This window comes from Petaurus breviceps, unplaced genomic scaffold (genome assembly GCF_028583685.1).
Source record: "Petaurus breviceps papuanus isolate PSGF00001 unplaced genomic scaffold, PetGlider_PUasm1.0 174, whole genome shotgun sequence".
Lineage (NCBI taxonomy): Eukaryota > Metazoa > Chordata > Mammalia > Diprotodontia > Petauridae > Petaurus > Petaurus breviceps.
In genome coordinates this window covers 31,415,643-31,437,673 of record NW_027185761.1, presented here as the reverse complement: position 1 = coordinate 31,437,673, position 22,031 = coordinate 31,415,643, and the positions used below count along the sequence as shown (strand labels likewise).

The window sequence follows — 22,031 nt, the reverse complement described above, 5'->3', positions numbered from 1 at the left end:
TCTACTGTCTTGCTTAGTTCATAAAGCATAGGTATACAAAGACATGTACTGCTTCCTGGTCATTGATGCAATTTATCCCGTATTATGTGCGTTAAGAAGGACTTGTGTTCTTGTGTATTAGCATATCCTCAAAGTTTAATTGATGCTTTTTGCCTTTTGCAGTCTGGTGGATGACCGATGCGTAGTGCAGCCAGAAGCAGGGGATCTGAACAATCCGCCCAAGAAATTCCGAGGTAAGATAGAAAAATGACAAAGAGATGATGCGCCTGTCCTGCAGATCTTAAGTATGCTTTAAGCAGTTTTGGAAGCTACAAAAGCAATTTTTTAAAAGTTTCTCTCTCTCTCTCTCTCTCTCTCAGTGCTTGCTTTAAAACAGTGGTGTCAAATTGAAATATTGATGGAGCCCTACACAAATAATAATCTCTCCCTAAATAAAATAGAAACATCTGGCAAGTCAGAATGAGTAGATTGCTTTTATGAAGGCCTGGACTATCTGAATTGAACTACTAAATAAATTTTACTGAGTGCTAATTAGGTTTCAAGCTTTGTCTGATTGCATTCATTTCTTTAAAGGCATAGAATTTATGGACCTGATCATGTGGAACATTTACCTTCAGCATTGTTTGCTCTTTCTTTGGACATATCAGTCTCCTTAACCTGGGAAAGAAAGCTCTTTGACAGTGTTAACTTTCTTTAGTTTGGTGTTTTGAATTAAATTGGAGTAAGCAAGGAAACTCCATGACTGGTCTTGTGTGGGGATTCTTTTTTCTTTCTCTTTATTTTGGAGCTTTCCTTAGACATTTTTGTAACACTTCATAGTGACCCTTTAAGATGCATCAGGCTATAACATGAATGAAGAGTATTCTGCATTTTTTTTTGTTGTGCCCCCAGGAATTCATCCATTTCTGGTTTCTCTTTGAAGGGGAAAGCAGGGTTTGCATTTTCATATTATATCCTCTTATTTAGTAATACTGACTGTTCGGTGAATTAGGACTCCTTTTACTTGTTGGGCAAAAGCTGAGGAACCTAGAAGAAGAGCCAAGACTTTTGGCAGCAAGCTCCAACCAATTGGTATCAAGCAACTAGGAGAGGATTTTCATCCAAGGCCGGATACCAGTTTTGTTCATTCTGTTGTAGACTCCGGAATTGGTGAAGTAGCCATAAGGACTTTTCTCCTTTGCTATTTTTAATCACACCTCTATCTATTTTTATCTTTAATGTAATAGAAACTCAAGATATGGTTAAGTGAACCACAACATAGCTGACCTTAGAATCACTGTTCGTTGTGCGTGCCTTAGCTGCGCCCTTGGCTGGTACTGGCACATTCCATTTTGAGTCGAAGGCTATAGGAGAAGAGACCTGGGCAGTGCTAGGCCAAAGGAGCAGTTTGACTCATGCTTAGCAGGAGCTTTCTGTAAGCAGAGCATCGTACTAAGTGCCAGGGGCACTAGGGAGGTCTGTAGGGCACCACCCCTAGCTCCACGAGGCTCACAAGTAGGGGGGCCATGATATCTGCACAAATGACTGAAATAGTTGTCTGGTGAGAGATCCTGCCCTTTTGAAACAGCCTTATCTTCCACTGTTCCAGCTGGGAATCTTAGAGGCAAAAGGAGCCAAGTTGAGAGAGATTTTGGAATCTCGAGACATTAAATAAATAAAGAGGCAATGTGGTATAGACCACACCAATAGAAAAAAGAGTACAGGACCTTGAGTCTGAAGGTCCTTAGCCTCATGGGGCTCACAGCCTTGTCAGGCTGATGAGGGGCTTATTCAATCTAATTATCTAAAAGGAACCTAGACCAGGGTGGGCCAGCTAAACCATCATAACTGGCATTAACTAGTCCTTAGTGGGAGAGAGAGAATCAGGTGTGCTATGACATTAAGTAAATAGTGTAGTCTAGCACTGGGTTTGGAGTTTGAAGTCCTGGATTCAAATTCTGCCTCTGTGACTTAGCAGTAGGTCTTTGGTCAAGTCACTGAACCTCTGTTTTCTCATTTGTACAGTGGGATATTGGCCCAGAGGACCTCCAGGGCCCCATCCAACTCTAAGCCCTATGGAGTCAATACCTTTTGAAATGAGTTGGCATTGGCTTCACTCCAATCAGGAATGTTTAAAGGTGATGGGGTAGGAGTTGGGGGAGGGGAAGCTTATGTCAGTGCCCTTGTATGGAGGAAGTGAGCTGTAGCTCCATTCTCACTGTAGCCTTTGGCTTAGGGGAAATCTTTCTGGTTGAATAAGCAGTGACCCAGAGTGATGGATTGCTGTATTGCACAAGGAGAAAACTGATAGTGTGTGCTATTGGGCCCGCCCATGTTTGGGTCACATGGTTTGCATTTCTCTGGGAATTGTTCTGTTCTAAAGTAAGCTGCTTTAGGTTTGTGGAAAAATCTGGTTTCCAATGGGCTCTGCTTATTAAACCTCTGCAAATGTAGGTCACTTGCTACTTAAAACCTGTCTACAGACTTGGCTTTTGCACAGGGATAGCTATGCAAAATCAGCTTTCCTTTGGTAGCTGGGGCATGCATGGTCTTAGGGAAGGCCATGAATGTTGACAAGTGTTAACCATTTCCAAAGCATTCTCAAAGAGTACGTCTGTGACAAAGCAGGATGAATTTTCTTAGGATGAGCAGGTCTTTTTGAGAAAGACTAACTTAAAAGTCTTCTCCTGCCAAAGGGATCCATGTGCATATTTCAATTGAAATGAGCATTATTGGCATGCAAAAGATACCTGACCAGTGACTATACAGAGAGAGAAAACCATGAATCCAGTCCAATCCCTTATCTCCAGCTAACTCCTGGAGGACCCACAGACTCTTCAAACTCAGCATGTTCAAGACTCAACTCTTCATTTCCCTGCCTTCCTCCCACCCCCATAAATCAAACCTGCTTTTCAGATTTCTCTTGATGATGCCACCGGTAAAGCTTCACCTCTTTTCCCCTCACTCTCACATCTGAATATTTGTAAAGTCCTTTGGATTCTACTCCCAGAACAGCTCTTGCATCTGTCTCTCTCTTCACACAATCATAGATTCTGACCAGTTTTGTGGGGCGTCATGGCATAGTCTATAGGGCACTAGACTTGGAGTCAGAAAAATCCTGCCTCTTAGCAGGGTGACCCTGCGAAATTTACTCAACCTGGCAATGACTCAGTTTCCTCACCTGTGAAAGGAGGAGGTTGGACTCAGTGGCTTCTAAGGTTCATTTCCAACTCTAAAGCCCAGATCCTGTGCTCCTTTATTCCCATGGCTGACCAAGCCATTGTCGCCCTTCTCCTGGGATGTTGTAAAAGCCTCATAATTGGTTTCCCTGCTGACAGAATCACCTTTGTGATCCATCATCCCTATAGCTGCCAAAATAATCTTCCTGAAGGCACAAGCCTGAGCATGTCATTCTCCTGCTTCAGAAAATTCAGCTGTTCTCTGTTGCCCCTTGGATAAAGTATGAATTCCTCAATCTGATGCTGACAGGCCCTTATGATGCAGCTCCACTTTGTCTCTCTTCGTTCCCCTTCTTGCATTCCATATTCACATCAAAGGGAACTACAGTTTGGTCCTCACACCTTATGTGACCATGTACTGGGAAGAAACTCTTTTATTGTCTTGGATTGTCAGCATGTCTCAGATCGGGGGCTACTTTACTTCTTCCATAAAGTCTTCTAATGTCCTCTTGACTGAAAGTATTCTCTGCCTCCTCACCCTGTCTAGTGTATGTAGGATTTTGTCTTTGACCTCTGCATCTCTCCTTGCTTCCCATCATGCACCTCTTGTCTTCTCCAGGGCCTCTCAGTAGAACGTAGGCTTCTCAAGGGCAGGGACTTTGACTTTTGTCTGTATTTTTAGTGCACAGCACAGTGCCTTTAACATCATAGACACTTAATGAATACTGGCCGTGATGTGCAGTTTAAGTGTGCACAGTACAGTTCTGTAATTGCAAGCCTTTTTTCCAGTGACACCATTGCCCACCCAAGGTTAGCATTGACATATGGGGAATGAATGAGTTGAGGAAACTTTGAGTGTGACGATGGGGCCTTGATGTGAGCAGTCAGCAGAGCTCTGCTTAGTCATTTTGCTTTGCTCCATCATTGTTTACTTGCCAGTGTCTTCTCTATCTTGAGAATATTGTCACCTGCTCCTGGGGAAGGGGAACTCCAGCCTTGGTAGTCTATGTCTAGTACTATGTGGTCCTTCCCTTGGTGGCTGCATTCCTTGGTTTTGGAATCGTGGACACATGGGTGTATCATGTGCCCTGAACTAAGGATTTTGAGGACATCTTACACTGCTTCTATATTTAAATGTTTGCCATTGTCACTTTGACTCCTGTGTCTCTTCCAACATTTCTCATGTGTTCCTGGTAATGGAGCATAGCTGTGGTGAATGTCTTCTAGAATAGCTTTCAGTATCCAGGTACAGAATCCAGACTTTATTTTGGCCTCAGTCATTGATACCCAAGAGATCATTTGCTTTCCTGTGATGGGCAAAAGTAAATCTTTAAACAAATGACTATTTTATGTTGTTAGAATATATTCCAGTCCAGATTACATCTGTAGGAGGAAGACATATTGACTTCACATCTGTTACATATCAGCCAAATTTTGCATTATCTGAATTAATTTTGCATAATAACATTTTCTTTCTGATATTTTCAGAAGAGCTGGGACATCTTAATTCCATACCTGTTATTATTACTTGGATATGACCATGTTTCTAAGTGTAAATCTTCCTTGAAGAGTATGCACGACAGTTTTTTTTTCTCTTTTGCCTGAATGGGTTTGGGGCAGTGGTCTTGAATAAATAGAGGAAGTGAAACTCAGCTTGAAACTGTGTAACAAACCCATCACAGCATATTTCTCCTCCTCTTCTCTTCTCCCTCCCGTTTCCCCAGTAAAATGATGACCTCCCAAGAGAACTGATTTTTAAAACCAGGAAGGCTTTTGATTTCAGGAGTCTTCTCTTCTAAATGTAATCTGTAGGTTTGTTTGGCTTTCACTGAAAGGTCAGGTAGAGGCTTGGAAATAAGCCCACACTGTTGTGTGGAGAACATGACAGTCACTGTAGAATTTCCTTAATTACACTGGAGCAGAAGTGAGGCTCTCCTTCCACTCTTTGGTCTTTGGTTCAGAGCAAAGTGCCATTTGTGGGGCCTCTCAGATGGGCAGGAGCCTTAGGGCCCAACTCTTGACTGAGGCCAGATGTAAGCTTGTCATTGTGACCGAGGAACATGTTTGCCTGTGTGGGGTTTGTGACCCTACAGGACCTCTTGGTTGAGAAGAAGCTATTTGAAGGTGGGATGCAGGGAGGGAACTCATGGTCAGACTATGAGTACTTAACGAAAGCTTGTTGGGAGCTCAGGTGTTTCTAACTTCTAGTCTGGTGCTCTGTCCACTGTAGCCTCTTGACTTGAAGTCAGGAAGATCTGGGTTCAAATTCCGTCTCAGCTATTAGTTGTGTGGTCTTGGGGAAGTCACGTGTAAAGTGGGGATAGTAATGGTACACACTTCACTGGGTTGTTATAAGTATCAAATGAGATAATATAGGTAAAGTGTTTTTGAACATTATTATTATTAGGTAATTATAGGGAATAATGCAAATATATTATTATAGGGAATATAGAGAAGAAAAATTATTAATAATTATGACAATAACAATGCATCAAAGATCTGAATGATCAATGTGGAGTGGCCTTTCTTCCTCCTAGTGTTTTTTAGGTCACAAACCCGCTGTGCCTCAGTAGACCTTTCTCATGGGTTTTGATGGCCCAGTGGCTAATGTTTTTGCTGAGCCTCTCCAGACTTTTCTAGAGTGGTTTTCTTTGGTTGATGGTCACAGCCTGTGGTTGGGTCTGCACTCGAAGCCTTCCTATCTGGGACCTGCTGGAGTTTGTATTCTGCTAGCATGACTTTTCTGCTCCCCCACATTATCAGCATGGGGCCATTAATAATCTCGCAGGGGTGTTGTCAGAAGGGCACTTTGCAAACCTTTAGTATGTGTGAGTTAAGTTAAATCAGAGGATTGGTAGCTCTGGAACAAGAAGGAGCTTTAGGTGGCTTCCAGTCCACTCTCTCTTTTTTCCTCACCCTCACTTTCTAGATGAGGAAACGGAGGCCCAAGAATGTTAAATGACCATAGTGATAAGTAGCAGAATTGAGATTTGAACCCGGGTCCTCTGACTCCAAATGCAACAAGTTTTCCTTTACCTCTCTACCTCTGATACAATAATAAAGCATCAGACTAAGACATTAGTGGAGGTTAGAGTAGGAAGGACCCAGTAAATGTAACAGGTTGACATGCTAGTTAGGTATACTGTAAAGTGCTGGGGAATAGCTCACCCTGGGGAGCAAACAGCTCTCAAATTGCCAGAGCTCCAGCTCTTTTTAGATCACTCCTGAAGCTGCCCAGAGAAAGGTGTGCAGTGATTAAAGTGATGCTTTCCTAAATTAGGACAGGCTTAGAAAGCACAGGTGATGTCCAGCAGGGTTTGACACGGGACCTTGGCTGTGGCCGAAGGGTTCTGTGACAGGTGATTAGCAGTTACTGCCCTTACTGGGTTAACTTTGCTGCCAACCACCCTCCTTCATAGACTGAACATTGTTTTAGCAGTTGCTGAGCAACAGTATCCTCTCCCCCCCTTTCATTTTGGCAAGGCATCGAAGCAATGAACCCGTATCTTATTTAGATTTTAAAATACCCACATGGAGAAGAGAAAGGGGATAGCTGACATTATGATTGTTCTTTCGATCCTAATCAATACCCTAATTTTTTTAGTGCTACTAATATAAGCATTTACTTACCTAGACATTTAAAAGTTTAAATGTGTAAAATCTAGGTTGATTTAAGTTTTATTTGAAATATGAGCCTTGGGGCAAAGTAAAAAGGTTTGTTTATTATATGTGTATATTTATAGATATATGTATATATAATTATATATGTGCATATATATTTGTATATATATATGTATGTGGATATTTTTGTATGTATGTGTGTGTGTATATATATATGTATATATATATATATATATATATATATATATATATGTAGTTGTTGTTATTGATACAGACTCTGATGGAGAGTCTCACCCAGTATGCTCTTGTGTTCACTGAAATCACTTCAAATTTAATAAAAAGATTAGTGGGTTGCTTATAATCTTCATTTTACTTTTGCCAGCCAGCCTCAGCCTTGCACCAAGACTCCATTTAAAGGGAACAAAACTGTAATTTAAATCAATTCCCCGGGCAACATATACCATTCACAGTGTGTTACACAACCACAGAGTTGGTGCATGTGGTGTGATTGTGCTGTGTTCCCACACAGTGGAATGTGTCGCCAGCTGTGCCCCTGCCTCCTTGCTCAGGAGGTGGAGAGGAGAGGCAGAAGAAGGCTTGGGGCTTCCTGATTGGGGGCTGTGGGTGCTTTGATGCCTAGGGTGGCTTTCTCCTGTAAGATCTGGGTCACCCAAGTGCTGGATGTACTCATGATAATTTCACATGAAAGCCTTGCCTAAGGCTGCTTTTGATAGGCATGGACTTTTTAAATTTTCTGTGGTCACAGGAAAAATCTGAAGCAGCTCCTTTGCATTAAAACTTCCAGTGCTACAAGTTTGTGAAATTAAGCTCTGAAGTTTTAAAAAGATCTTTTTTCCTCTTCCTCACTCCCTCCCAATGTAATCAGCCTCCCCAAGCATTGTTGATTTTACCTCCACAGTGACCAGCCTTTTCTTTCTACTCAAACCCTCCCCCAGGGACCCTAGGTCAAGGACCTCATTATCTCTTGCCCCTTCAGGTTCCCTTGGCCTTCTCTCTTCTTGCTCTAGCCTGGAAGACCATCCTTGATATAGCTGCCAGAGCAGTCTTCTTCAGGCACAGGTTGGATGGTCTCACTCTTCTGCTTAGGAATCTTTAATACTTCCTCTTGCCCTACCTTGAAGATGTACTTTGTTTTTTGTCTGACATTTAAGATCCTCCCCAGGCTTACTGATCCTCCCAGCTTACTGTTCAATCTTTATTTCACATTACTGCCCTTCCTAAACTGTAGAGCCCAATCAGACTTTTTGCCATTTTCCAAACTCAACACTCCAGTTGGGAACTAACTATGTCTGTGTCTTCTTGGCTTCTGGGGCGTCCCGCTTCCTTCAAGGCTCAGATTGCATTCCATCTCCTCCATCCTAGGCATCAAAAGAACTCTACACCCTTGCCTGATTCCTTTTCCCCCCCAGCTAATCACGTTTCTCCCACTTCAAGTTTTCTCAGAGTGCTTTGTCTATAATCTTCTTGTCTTATGTGTTATATTCCAGCTTCCCCATGCACCCACAAGTACAGTCTGAGAATCATAGGACCACATGTTTAGGCCTGGCAGAAAGGGGTCTTGGAGATCCTCTGGTCCCTCCCGCTCACTCGCTAGGTGACAAAAACTGGGGCCAGAGAAGTCAAGTGATCCTGTCAGGATTGTAGAGGTATTTAGTGGCAGGTCCAGATTTTGGAATCTAGGCCTTCTGACTCCAGAAGAGCCAGTGCTCTTTCCAGTTTAAATGCATTTCTTCCACATAGTAAGTGCTTAAATAAGGAGGTGTGTTGAATTGGGGCCCAGTTTAACATTTTGTTGTTGGGTATTTTTTTCAGTTATGTCCAGGTCTTCATGACCCTGTTTGGTATTTTTCTTGGCAAAGATACTAGAGGGGTTTGCGTTTTCTTCTCCACCTCATTTCACAGGTGGGGAAACTGAGGCAGCAGGGATTAATTGACTTGCTCAGGGTCACACGGCTAGTAAGTATCTGAAGGAATATTTGAACTCAGGTCTTCCTGACTCCATGTCCTGCACTCTATCCACGTTATCACCTAGCTGCCCAATTTAACTTCTACTCGAGTCTGTCTCTTAGAATGGTAGGTCTCTACATTTTTACCATTCTGTGATGGTGCTTTTAGAATACAGACTGCTTCGTGCTATTAACACAGCTTCAATGCCGTATGAAAGGTTATTCAGTCTAAACATCAGTTCTTGGGATTTATGATTCTTTGGGGAAGGTGCCAAAACCTCCTAACAGGTCTTCTGGTCTCCAACCCGGCCTTCACATCTCTGCCGTACTAGTCAAGTCAGCAGGAATTTATGATGTCCAGGCATTGTGCTGAGCTCCAGGAATACAGATACAGGCAGAAAGAAGGAGGGCCTGCCCTCAAGGAGCTTACAGTCTAATGGGAGAAGGCCACACATGAAAGCAAACTGAAAAACAAGGGCAGGGAGGAGTGTGGTGGAGATAAAGGTACCCACGAGGCTCTTTGGGGCCTCGGGAGAGAAATGAAAACTAGTGTCTGCTCTGCACAGATCAGGTCAGGCCATTCCTCTGATTAAAACCTCCCAGTGGCTCCTGTTTGTTCCCAATGATTCTCCTCTTCAGTCAGGCATGAAAGGCCCTCCCTAATATTGCCATTCCCCATTTTCAGCCTCCTCATATGGCTCCCTTGCTAGTGCTCTGTTTCCCAGCCAGCCTGGGCCTACTGCTCCCTGCCTCCCTGCGTGTGCTGAGCTTTGACGTCCCTCTGTCTTTGATCATCCTGTTCTCAGTGGCAGTAATGCCCTCCCCCATTCCCTGCCAATTAAATTCCTACCCATCCTCTAAAGCCCAAGTCAGATACTACTTCTTCCATGAAGTCTCTTTTTGTTTACTCCTTCCCTTTCTTCTTTCTCCCTTCAGACCTTGAATGACAGCTCAGACCTCTTCCTAGGCCCTTATCACGTATTAGCAGTCAGCTTTGTACCCAGGTGCCCCAGTAGACTGTGTAAGCTCAATGGAAACAATAACACTGACAAGACAGCGATCATTTATTAAACATTTACTATGTGCCAGACACTTCACTAATGTGCCTGTCAGTCCTCGAGGAATTTACTATATAACGGGGGGAGACAACACCCAAAGGGAGTTAAAGATAGAGGGGGAGGGGAGGGTTCCCAGGGGGGTCACGATTGGAGTCCTGAGGGCAGCTGATGGACAGTGGGGCTTGCTGGCCATCTGAGCCCTCTTCTTGTGGAGGCTCTGGGAGGAGGCTTTTGCTTGTTCCCAGGTTTCTCTTCAGAGGGACAGAGGCTACTGAGGGTTCTGATGAGGGGCGAGTGCCACAGCAGGGTTCTGCTCTGCCGTGATGATGAGTGGATGTGCTTTCCTAGGGGAGCATGGTCATGGTGGGGTGGAGTCTAAACCCAACTGGTAGGAAACGAAGGCAGGGACTGTTGCTGATCTCAGCTTCCCTTTTCTCCTAGAAGCCAGTGCAGTGTTGGAAGCTCTTAATAAATATTGAAGGGGATTGAACCGACTCTCTTGGGATTTGACGCCTTGCTGTGTTGATGAGAGAGGCAGAGCCCAGAGAGGTCAGGCTGTGCTTGAAGCAGTGTGCATGCAGGGCATGTCGATGGGAAGGCCCAGGTGAGAATGCCTCCCTGGACTGGACGCTCACTGGCCCGGGCAGGCCACTTAGCAAACTCTGCAGGCTTCTAGTTCCTCTTCTGTAACTGGGGCCGTCCCCACCAGGTTTTACTGAGCCTCACACAGGCTACTGTGGATAAAGGCCAGTTCTTTATTATTACTGCTATCTTACAGCCAGCCAAGGTCACAAATCTAGTTCATATCCACATTGAGTAATCTCTCGATTCAATCTAATTTTCTTTGTTCACCAAACAGTCTCTCGTTACTGATTGAGTTTTCTCAAACATCAGAACAGTCCAAAACAGGTACCCTGGTCTCTCGCCCAGAGTTTCTAACCACGCTGTCTTGTGCTGGATAAATACTGATACAATTAGTGAATGTAATGTTATACTAACTTTTATGGTAAAAATGAATCTCAGGTATTCTATCTTTCTGAGTAGAGATAGGAAGGGCGTTTCAGATGAGGGGCCCCTGGGGATTGTTTCCCCTGCTAGTAAAATTACATGTCTGACCCTTCTCTATTTCTGCTCCCTGCCGGGAAACAATAACAACAGCAGCGCCTGGCCAGTTCTGGATTGCCAGTGCCTGGCCCATCGTAGATACTTTAATGAATGTTTATCGACTGACTGACAGATTCATGTAAGGCTGTCTTTCCTTCATTGCTTGTCAATATAGTCAATGCTGGTATCTATAGGACCAGTGGGCAGATGTCTCCATCTTGAAGTCTTTGCATGTGATGCGGTGGCTAGGATTTGTTAGGTCTCCTCTGTCATAGGAGCTGCAGTGCATCTCCTGGAGGGTTCTTTGACCATTCTTGGCCTTCCTGACGTGAGTTTGGAGTTAGAAGGCTCTCAGCCTTCAAGTTGGAGTTATCATTGCACTGATTCTATGGCTGGGGCTTCTTCATAGCCTCAGGGGGCCCTCAATCTTGGGATCACCATAGCCTGGGACTGAAGTTTTAGAATCTTTAGGTCTGGAACCTCAACATTCAGCACCCCATCCCCTGGGGGGACTGAGTCCTATGAGAAATGCTTCCCATAGTTGAGAACAGACCTTCACCTTTCTTTCTGTGATGGCCCCTTTGGCAGGCTGGTGAAGCCTGTGGACCTCTTCTCAGAAAGAGTTGAAAGAAATGCTAAGTTTCAGTTAGAGATTAGTGAAAATAAAGATGTAATTTTCTCTCCCATTCAAATTTATGAACTCCCTGACATGTCTCAGCAGCCCTAGGTTAAGAATAACAGACCTATAGGCAGTGTGTTACAGTGTTCACAACTTGAAGTCAGGGAGAGCTAATCCTAGTGAAGGGATTTCACTTTCTCAAGCCTCAGTTTTCTCATCTGGAAATTGGGGCTAATTATTATTAACAGATAAGTTTCTCTACCTCACATGAGGCCCAAAGTGAAATAATGTGCTCAGTGTACTTTTTTTTTTTTAGGTTTTTCCTGGATGTATCTCCCAGGTGTTCTGATAAATATTTAATGACCACCTCCCCCCTGGGTGAGGGGAACATGTACCCATGTGACACACTTTAAACTTTAATCTATATTATGAATATTTTGTCTTAAATCTAGAATCAACAAAATCAAGCTGATGTGTAGTGTTTGTTGATTTCTGGGGTGTGAATGCTCACCCTGAAAATTTACCCATCAGTGCTATTTTCTCCCCATTAGATCAGCTCCTTGAGAGAAGGGATCATTTCATTCTTTGCATTTGTATCCCTGGTAGCTAGCACAGTACATCTTCAGCAGGTGCTGTCTTATTGATTAATTTCAGGACTATTGCCATAAATAATAAAACTTAATAATTAAAATTTATGTACCACTTTAAGGCTTGCACAGTACTTTACATACATTATCTTATTTTATCCTCACACCCACCTTGAGATGTAGGCGCCATTCTTATTTTCATTTGACAGAGGAGGAAACCGACCAAGAGAGGTTTAGGGATTTGCCCAGAGTCACACAGCTAATAAGTATCTGAGACAGGATTTGAACTCAGGTCTTGCTGATGCCAAGTATAGTGTTTTCTCCACTGTGTCACTTAGCTGCTTCTACTAATGTGTTCCAGAAAATAAATTTGATTACAATACGTTTACAGTATAGTTTACATGTTTGTTTATAGTATGGCATTTTCCTCTAGTGTCCAGAACAATCATTTCCACTCTCCAAGGTACAACCTTTCTTGTTACCAAGCTACCTAGGAAACCAAATTTGGTGTGAGGAAATTGCTTGATTATCATGAAATTAGAGCACACTTTAATTGAGGAATTTTTAAACCAAGCAGAGTTAGGACATGATCAACTCTGCCTATTCAGCTACAAAGTATGTGCCGTCCTTGTCAGTGGCTGTTAGACATCTCATCTCCCTTCCTTGGCCAATTTTCAGGAACCAGACAGTCTGTTTGTATATCATTGCCAGATAACTTATTTTTAAATTTTCATCATGTTTTATAGTGTGTTGAAAAATTTCATTGGTTGTATTTAGGTAAATTGCCTATGGAGATGCACTTTTAATATCCTCAAATATCCCATTTTATAGTATGAGGCATCTGGGAAGATTTGGGGCAAATTCCACCCTAATCTTTGGTTTTTGTGGCCTTTTTTTAATTAAAAAAATTTTGGGGGTACCATGCTTTTATTTTTTTCTCCCTCCCACTGAAGGAGAGGAAAGTGGCAGGGAAGGTGGGGAGAAAAACAGAATTCTTCTAACAAATATACACACACACATATGTATATAGTTAAAAAAGAGTAACTTCCAAAAATGTGTCTCATTCTGCATAGTCTCTCAACTGTCAGGAGGTAGGAAATCTTCATCATCTCTGGAATCATGGTTGGTCATTGCGTTGATATGAATTCTTTAATTTCCTTCCAAAATTGTTCCTTTTTATGATGTTATTCTTATATTATAAATTGTTGTCTTATTTCTGTTTACTTCAGTGTGCATCAGTTCATATAAATCTTCCTGAAGTTTCATACAAGTTTCTCTGAAACCATCTCTTTCATCATTTTTTTTTAGGCCATCAGGGTTAAGTGACTTGCCCAGGGTCTCATAACTAGTAAATGTCTGAGGCCATATTTGAACTCAGGTCCTCCTGACATAAGGGTCAGTGTTCTACTCACTGTGCCATTTAGCTGCCTCTCTTTTATCATTTCTTACAGCATATTAGTGGCGTTATCTGAACATCAGTATTAGTGTCAGCTCTCTGTTCTCAGCTTCTTGTCGTTTTCCTACCCTTCATCTGGGCATTGATGATTCTTTGGCTACTGACTAAACCCACTACAGCATCTCCTAGGTATAAGGAGATAATGATCAGGCCATACTTTGACTTGGTCAGAACACATCTGGAATACTTTGTCCAGTTACATGGACTGCATTTTTACAAAAAGCATTAACAAGCTAGAGTTCCTTCCTAGGATAGTGACTGGAATGATGAGAGCTTAAAACCATGCCATATGAGGAAAATTTGCATGACCCATGCATCATATATTTAACTTAGTAAAAGTGAAGACAGAAATAGAGTGGGGCCATGATAAGAAGCTCTTCAAGTATTTGAGGATAGATATGTATTACTGAAGGCCAGCATGTTCTCAGACTTTTTGGTGTCAGGACTCCTTTATACTGTAAAAAATTGAAAGGTTCTTGGGGACTCCCAGGGAACTGTGGACCATACTTTGAGAACTTCTGCGGTCTTAGGCTGGTGTTACCATAGAGCAGTGGTGTTATGGAGGCGCTAAACCATCCATAAGGATCTCCGAGGGCCACATCTGGACTTAGACATCCACATAGTAACATTATCAGGCTTTTATTGTATTTCTCTGGTTCAGGCAGCCCTTGGAAATACTGTGGGCCACATGGTGGCTGCTGGCTGAGTGTTCTGACACCTCTGCTTAGAGAACAGAGCTATAGGAGAAGTTACAGATTTTGGTAAATTTTAGGAAGAACTTCCTAATGGTTAGAAATGGAACAGGCAGCCTTGCAAAGCAGTGAGATAGTAATCACTGGAAGTGTTCAAGCAAAAACTGTATGTATGACTGTCTTCTAGGGATGCTTGGAGAGCAGGTTTTTACATTGGGAAGTTGAACTGAGTGACCTCCAAGGTCATCTCCGCTGCTAAGATCTCATGTGTTTTCCCATAAAACGATGGAGTGGTTCCTGCTGGCTTTGCTTCCTGTAGAAGCACTAACCAGTGTACATTGGAAAATGGTACAGGCATATCTTTTCCACTGTGTACCTCCCTAGAAAAATTTCTCTGATTCCGCCTTATTGGTGGAGACCATTCTGGATTAGAGCAAAATCTTAATCACAGGATACTATCAGATATTTAACATGGTTGCTTTTAAAGTGTGTGTGTGTATACGTATGATATATGTGTGTATGTACTATGCATGTATGTGCATATTGTATATGTTTACATGTATATGTGTTTGTACACATGTATTATGTATATGTGAGCGTGTATAGGTTTATACATACATATCTTTGTATTCTTCTTAAACTCCTATCCCTCTAAAGTATTTCTAATTAGAGGTCCTGCTAAAGCTTACTTTAATGGATAGAGAAGGGGGATTTGTAATTAGCAGATCAATTTTACATAAAAAAGGGATATGCTATTTTTAAAAGTTAGTGATTACATGCTTCTTTCAGCCTTCATCATATGCTTAATTTGCCTGGCATATCCTTTCTCCATAGAGAGTACAAAGATAAAACCCTGCCCAACCTGAATTATCACAGATTCTTAATTGATCAGGATTGTTTTGTTTGCTGTGTGATCAAAGAAGCCCTGGAATTGTAGACCTTTGAAACCAACCATTCTTAACTTTATTTGCATTCTTGTTCTGGACACCTTGTGGTTAATGTGCCCTTTGCTGAAGATTTCAGCCCAGCTTTCTGTCTGGACTTGCAGAACCTTGTGGAAAGGGACAGTGTTCATCTTAACTCATGCAGCAGATATTTCAGTTGCAGTCTCACAAAGGGAAGAAAATAATGTTTTGTGATGAGTTTTGCCAAATGAGAATTTCAGTTTTTCACTCTCTTTTCTCCTCCTTCCTTCCCTCTTCCTTCCTTCCTCCTCCTCGCCCTCGTCTCTCTATCTTTGTCTGTCTGTCTCTCATATTTTTGATAATGTTGATAACTGGGAGTGACATTTTGTCCTTAGGGCTTCTGGGCAGTTAAGCGATAAATTTGGAAGGAAGCCCAGTGGTCACTTCCTGTGTCTTACTGAGCAGGATGGTGGCCCCTTCTCCTTAGAGTGGAAGAGAACTATGACACTATTGAAAGGAAGAAAGTTTAGGAAATTATGCTAGTGCTTATTAAGCCCTGAGGGCTAGGACACTGGTGTGTAGGGCACAGGGATGCTAAGAAATGTGGGTGTGTATCTCTTCAGAAGTTAAATCTTTGCTTTTAAAATGAGGCTCTTAGTAGCCAAGGACATGTGATTTTACAGGTAGGGGGATCCATGACTCTTGGTTGCAGAATTGCTTGAGGCTCAAGAGTGATGGAGTGGTTGTCCCATGCTCCACAGCTAGTAAAGGAGATCTGAACCCAAGTTCAGATGAGTTCCCCTGCCTTTCCTGATTCCGAGGCCAACACTTATTCACTGTTCTGCACAGCCTCATGTAAATGGAAGTCAGAGGAGGAAAGAGATCTTTTTAGGTAGCCCCAATTTATTGAGCAAATTACGTGATAAATTTTTCCTATTTCTGCTGGCATCTTCCTGCTACATTTGAGCTCAAATTTGTATTTTTTTCTGAGTGGTTTTGATGGGGTGTTTGGGATCTATATCTGTAATATCAGTTTGTAAAACTTTGTAACATCAGTCTGTAAAGCCAGTTTGTAAAATCACAGTACTCTCAGCTTGGAACAATAACAAGCTAGTCCTATGAATCCTTCACTAAAGTATCTATAAACATTCCAGCTTAGGCAACTATTATCTGCCCCTTGTATAGTGTCCCGCTGCCCCCATGAATCCTTCAGTGTCCTATCTCTAGGTTGACTCCTTGGCTGCCTCAGTGAATCCTTCAGGACCCAATCTCTGGGTTAACTCCTTAGCCTATTATCCACACACTGAATCTTGATTAACCTTGGTTCCCAGACATCAATCCTGTAAAACATGACACTCATGGGTGGCAGACTGGGCACTTCTCCATCAGCCCTTGACCTCTAGCTGACTTAGTCACGTTTCAAGCCTAAAACCACACCTCCAGGTAGCCTCCCCCCTTGGGCTTTTTCCCAATGCATCATGGGTAATACACCTGCGAAGTTACATAAAGCTTGCATGCCCCTTTAAACACTGGCCCCACCTTAACTCCTCCCTAATCCCACCCTTAATCACCTAGTTAGCATAATTGCAAGGGTTCTACTATGGATGATTCTATATAAACCTTAATTCTACCCCTTTAAGGTTGCAGGTCCCCTAAGGATCCTTGCCCACTGTAAGGCATATAATGAACTTTTACAACTCTGACTCCAATTAAGCTTGAGCTGAATTCTTTCCAGACTGAATGGCAGGTTCTGGTCTTGGGTATGATCAAGTTCCTGCTGAACCTATTGGGAGCCATCCCTCATCAGTTTGAAGGCAGCTAGGTGGCATCTGGACCTGGAATCAAGAAGATGAGTTCAAATCAAACCCCAGATACTTATTATTTGTAAATTATTATTATAAAATATAAAATATATTATATTTTACTTATTATTATTATACATATTATTGACCCTGGGCAAGTCATTGTCACATTGTCACATGTCACAAACTGTCACATTTTCCTCATCTCAAAAATGGGAATAATAATAGCACCTGCCTATCAGGTTGTTGTGAGGGTCAAATGAGACGTCTATAAAAATACTTTGGAAACCTTAAAGCATCATAGAAATGCCGTCATCCTCATCCTTATTATTATTTCTCTTAAAAATATCATGCTGACACTTGGCCTGTCAGCTGACTTGGAATTGTCTGTGGCACCAGAGTCTTATGGCTGATTCTCTTCTCCTTCAGATCCCCCACTCTCCCGCCCTCCCCAGGATAATAATATTTCAGGTGTGTTTGAGAATGAACTTACCCTGTATAAGTGTTTACCCATCAAGTAGAACGATATGCCTTGTAAAAAACTTAGCTTTGGCCTTGTAGACAAGAATGTGGTAGTTTGGTTGCCATAGTTTCAGTGAAAAATCTGACCTTAGCTACAATAACATCCAGTTAGAAAGAACCAGCTAATCTGTTTTCTAAAATTAGTGTTCCCTAGTACATAAGCCAGCAAGAGCAGGATATTTAATTAAATATTATACTTAGTTATGGAAACCCAAGGGAATGAAATGCCTTGATGATCGAGAGAGAAAACAACAACCATGATGCTCCATTCCTGGATATTTTGCAAACTCTTGAGAACTTTTTTTTCTTTTTAGTAACTGGATTTTCTTTTCAGATGATTTTTTTTTTCCTTGGGAGAAGGAATAGGTGATATGTGATCAGAAAGCTGGCAAAAGGAATGCATTACTTTGAAGAGCTCCTCTTTAGGGGGTGGGCCAACGGGGAAGGCTTAAAAGTGAAGTAGAATATCATTAATGTGATGCATTGGGGAATTAACTCCACAGCTAAAACTTCAGGGTTTAAAATCTGAACAATTAGCAACATGGTTTTTTGTAGACTCTTAATCCCTTGGACGCTTAAGTGTGTGATTAGCTAAGAAACAAAATAGACTTTGCCAATTAGGAAACAGCTAAACAAATTGTGATATATGAATGTGATGGGTTGCTTATGACCCGAGTATAATGGTTTAAAAATAAATGGTTTATTGAAAACTTAATATTGAACATCAGGACAATGACCAATGCTTGTTTATAATCATTTGTAGTTCGTCTGCCTTCAATGAATGAAATATCATAACCCTGCCATTTTACCCGTCTTCCTTTTCTCTCCAACTTCTCCCCCTTTCCCCCTAGTAAATGAACTCTTTCATAGAAAATATCTCTAGTCAGGAAAAAAAAATCAACACATTGATTGTCTGAGGATGCAGATGCATGTCTGGCTCTGTACCTCAGGTCCATTACCTCTCTGCCAAGGGGCAGAAGGTCTGTTTCATCAGTATTTTGAGGTTATGATTGGTTATTGCTCTGATCAGGGTTATCAGAGTTGTTTGCCCTCAAATTCTTGTTGTGGTCATTGATGTGTAAAAAATGTGCTCCTTCTGCTAACCCTTTGTCATTTCATATAGATCTCTCCATATTTCACTGATCAATCATATTCTTTATTTCTTATAGCTCAATAAAATTCCATTACATTCATGTATCAAAATTTGTTTAGCTATTTTCTAATTGATGAATGTCTGTTTTGTTTCTAGTTCTTTGCTGTAGCAGTAAGTTCTCCTATAAAAATTCTTATACATGTATGTCATTTCCCCATGTCCTGTACTTTTTTTTTGGGGGGGGGAGTACTAGTAGCATTTCTTGTTAAAAAGATATGTGTAGTTTAGTGACTTTGTGGTAGAGTTTCTTATTTTCTAGAATTGTTGGATCAGCAATGCTCTTTTGTTCTCACATTATCGCCAACAATTGCTGTTCTCCCTTTTTGGTAGTCTTTGCCAACTTCAAGGGTGTGAAGTAAAGCCTCAGAGTTGTTTTCACTTGCATTTCTCACATTAATAGTGACTTTGAGCGGTTTTTTTTTGCATATGGTGATTGATAACCTTGTATTTCTTCATTTGAGAATCCGTTCTTTATATCCTTTTACCATTGGGCAATGGCTCTTAGTCTCCTATATTTGCATATGTTTTTACAATATGCCTTGGATATTAGAGATTTGTCAGAAAAATTAGCAGTGGAGATTTTTTTTCTAAATTAATTGTGTGACAGATTTTCTCTTCTGTGGTAGAAGGTCAATATCCTATGCTCTGTCACTGCCCAATTGCAGAATATTCTGTGATCATCATTGCATCGTTCTCAGAAAGCTGTGCTGCACTGGCAGCTTTCTGACCTTCTCAGTTTTGTCTCTGATCCTGTCAGCCAGAGGCTTCTTGTAACTTTTTCTCTTGCTCTGCTCAACAGTTGACATGTGTCCAAAGTGTTGTTTGATCACATGGTTAACACTTTCATCAAGCTCTTTGTAAACCTGAAATTGCTCTGAAAATTTTATCTCCCTGAGCTGTTAGATCATAGGAACATAGATTTACAACTGAGAATGACTTTAGAATTTATTAACCTAATCCCTTTATTTTCCCTATTTCCATGGGAAATTAGGCCAAGTGAAGTAATATGACTTAAGTCATACAGGTAAGTATCAGAGATAGGATTTGCACTCAGGACCTCAGACACCAGAGCCAATCCTCTTCTTACCGGACCATGCTGTGCCCTCAGTTTGTATAGCATTTTATTGCTATGATTTTGTCACAAATCTAGGCTAAAAATTTATTGGAATTATTGTCTGCAATTTGCTGTAAATTGACACAGTGTCATCTGTACCTTTCTCTTGTTTACATCTTTTTATAAATGAAGGCAGACAGCATCTTGGTTGAATTCCTTCCCTCCTCCCCTTCCCCTCCCACCACCTTTCTTTCCCCTCCCTTTCCAACTCTTTCCCCTTCTCTCCACCTCCACCCCCAGCTTTGTTTCTGCAATTCTGTTAGAATCCTCATTTCCTCCTACAGGTGCATTTAAACTTTTCCCACTTCCAGGGTTTGGGTTTTTTTTGGGGGGAGGAGGCAATTAGGGTTAAGTGACTGGCCCAAGATCACATGGCTACTTTTTGTGTGTTGAGTGTCTGAGGTCGGATTTGAACTCAGGTCCTCCTGACTCCAGGGCTGGTGCTCTATTCACTGCACCACCCAGCCGCCCCTGTGTTCAGGTCTTTAAGGTGTTGGGGATCTCCTCATCGGAATCACTTTACAACAATGGTTATTGTCATGACCAATATCTTGCTTTTCAAGTTATTGATTATAAGACTCTCCGTGGCACTGCCCCTGGCGTCATTGGTTCACAAAAGTCTCTTGACCTGGAGTTCTGAACCTTTTTTATGCTTTGGACCCCTTGAGTAGTTTAGTGTTTTTATAATGTATAGAATTACCAAAAAAACCTGCAAAAATAATTATACTGAAATACAGTGATCAGTTTTTTTTAATTTAATTAAAATTTAAATTAATTAAAATTAATTTAATTAAAGTCAGGTTTTTTTTTTTAAATTTAGATGGAAAGCCCCTTCTCCTGACCATCTACAAAGTTATATATTAAAACCTGGAAAAGAGCTCTGCCTTAAAGGGGTGTTTTAGTCTAATAGAAGGAGATGAGAAAGAATGTCTTGGTGGATTATTCATGGAGACTTTTTAATCCCAGACTTACTTTTCCTCTACTGTTAAGCATCCTACGCCCACCAGTGTACTCAGAATCCAAATTCATTTTAATATTAGCCTGAGAAAAAATATAATTAGGAAAGCTGCTGCACAGAAGTCCCAGAATGCATCTAAATACCAAAGTAGAAGTCATCCTTGATAATTTGGTTTTGTCTTCTAACACATCCCTTTCTATGAGTATGGATGATATGAAAGTTGATTACGGCAATGAAACGGTATCAAGGGTAAGGGGGAGGGTCAGGTTCTGCTGCTGGTGGGTTGGTGACTATACTTGGGGAGGAAAGAATAGCATATCATATTGCTATTATATCATCATGTTGTAGGAAGCAGCTAAGCATAGTGGACAGTGTATTACACTAGGGGGCAAGAAAACCGGTAAGCTTGAAAGCCATATCTGACACTTAAGATTTGTGTGACCTGGGGCAAATCACCAAATCTTTTTTTTTTTTTGCCTTAATTTCCTCATCTGTAAAATAGGTTTAACAGTGTCTGTACTTCTTATGTCACAGAGTTATTGCAAGGAAAGAACTGTTTCCAAACTTGGAAGAGCTGTATGAGTTGCTATTATTACAAAGTCTAATTTGATATGTCATGAAATTCACTGTCCATGGTTAGCCATCCAATTTAAGATCTAGACACATTACTGTAGGTAGTCTAACCCTCTAATTTTACATGTGAGAAAAGTAAGATCTATGGAGGCTAAGTGACTTGTACTAGGTTTCACAGGTAATAAGTACCAGAGGTAGAATCTTAAATTAAGTGTTGTTTTGTTTTTTAACGTGTGTGTGTGTGTGTGTGTGTGTGTGTGTGTGTGTGTGTGTGTTGTATGGATCCCTTTGGCTGTCTGGTGAAGTCTGTGGATGGATCCCTTCTCAGAATCATGTTCTTAATTACATAAAATACTTCAAATTATGAAGGAAATAATTATATCAAAACACAGTTATCTATCCATTGATAGGTAGATAGATGGATGGCTGGATAGATAGATAGATAGATAGATAGATAGATAGATAGATAGACAGACAGACAGACAGACAGACAGACAGACAGATAGATAGATGGATAGATGGATGGATAGATGGATAGATAGATAGATAGATAGATAGATAGATAGATAGATGGATAGATAGGTGGATAGATAGGTGGATAGATAGGTGGATAGATAGGTGGATAGATGGATGGATGGATGGATGGATGGATAGATGGATAGATAGATGGATAGATGGATAGATAGATAGATAGATAGATAGATAGATAGATAGATAGATAGATAGATAGATAGATAGATAG

General features: G+C 41.3%; 1 protein-coding gene across 1 annotated transcript in view; it reads left to right on the top strand.

The window, feature by feature from the left end:
- ITPR1 (inositol 1,4,5-trisphosphate receptor type 1) overlaps positions 1 to 22,031 on the top strand; it is a 393,216-nt gene that overhangs the window by 36,137 nt on the left and 335,048 nt on the right. The window contains exon 4 of the mRNA XM_069084059.1: positions 163 to 233. Within this exon, the coding sequence (XP_068940160.1) occupies positions 163 to 233 (71 nt within the window). The remainder of the gene's footprint in view (positions 1 to 162; positions 234 to 22,031) is intronic.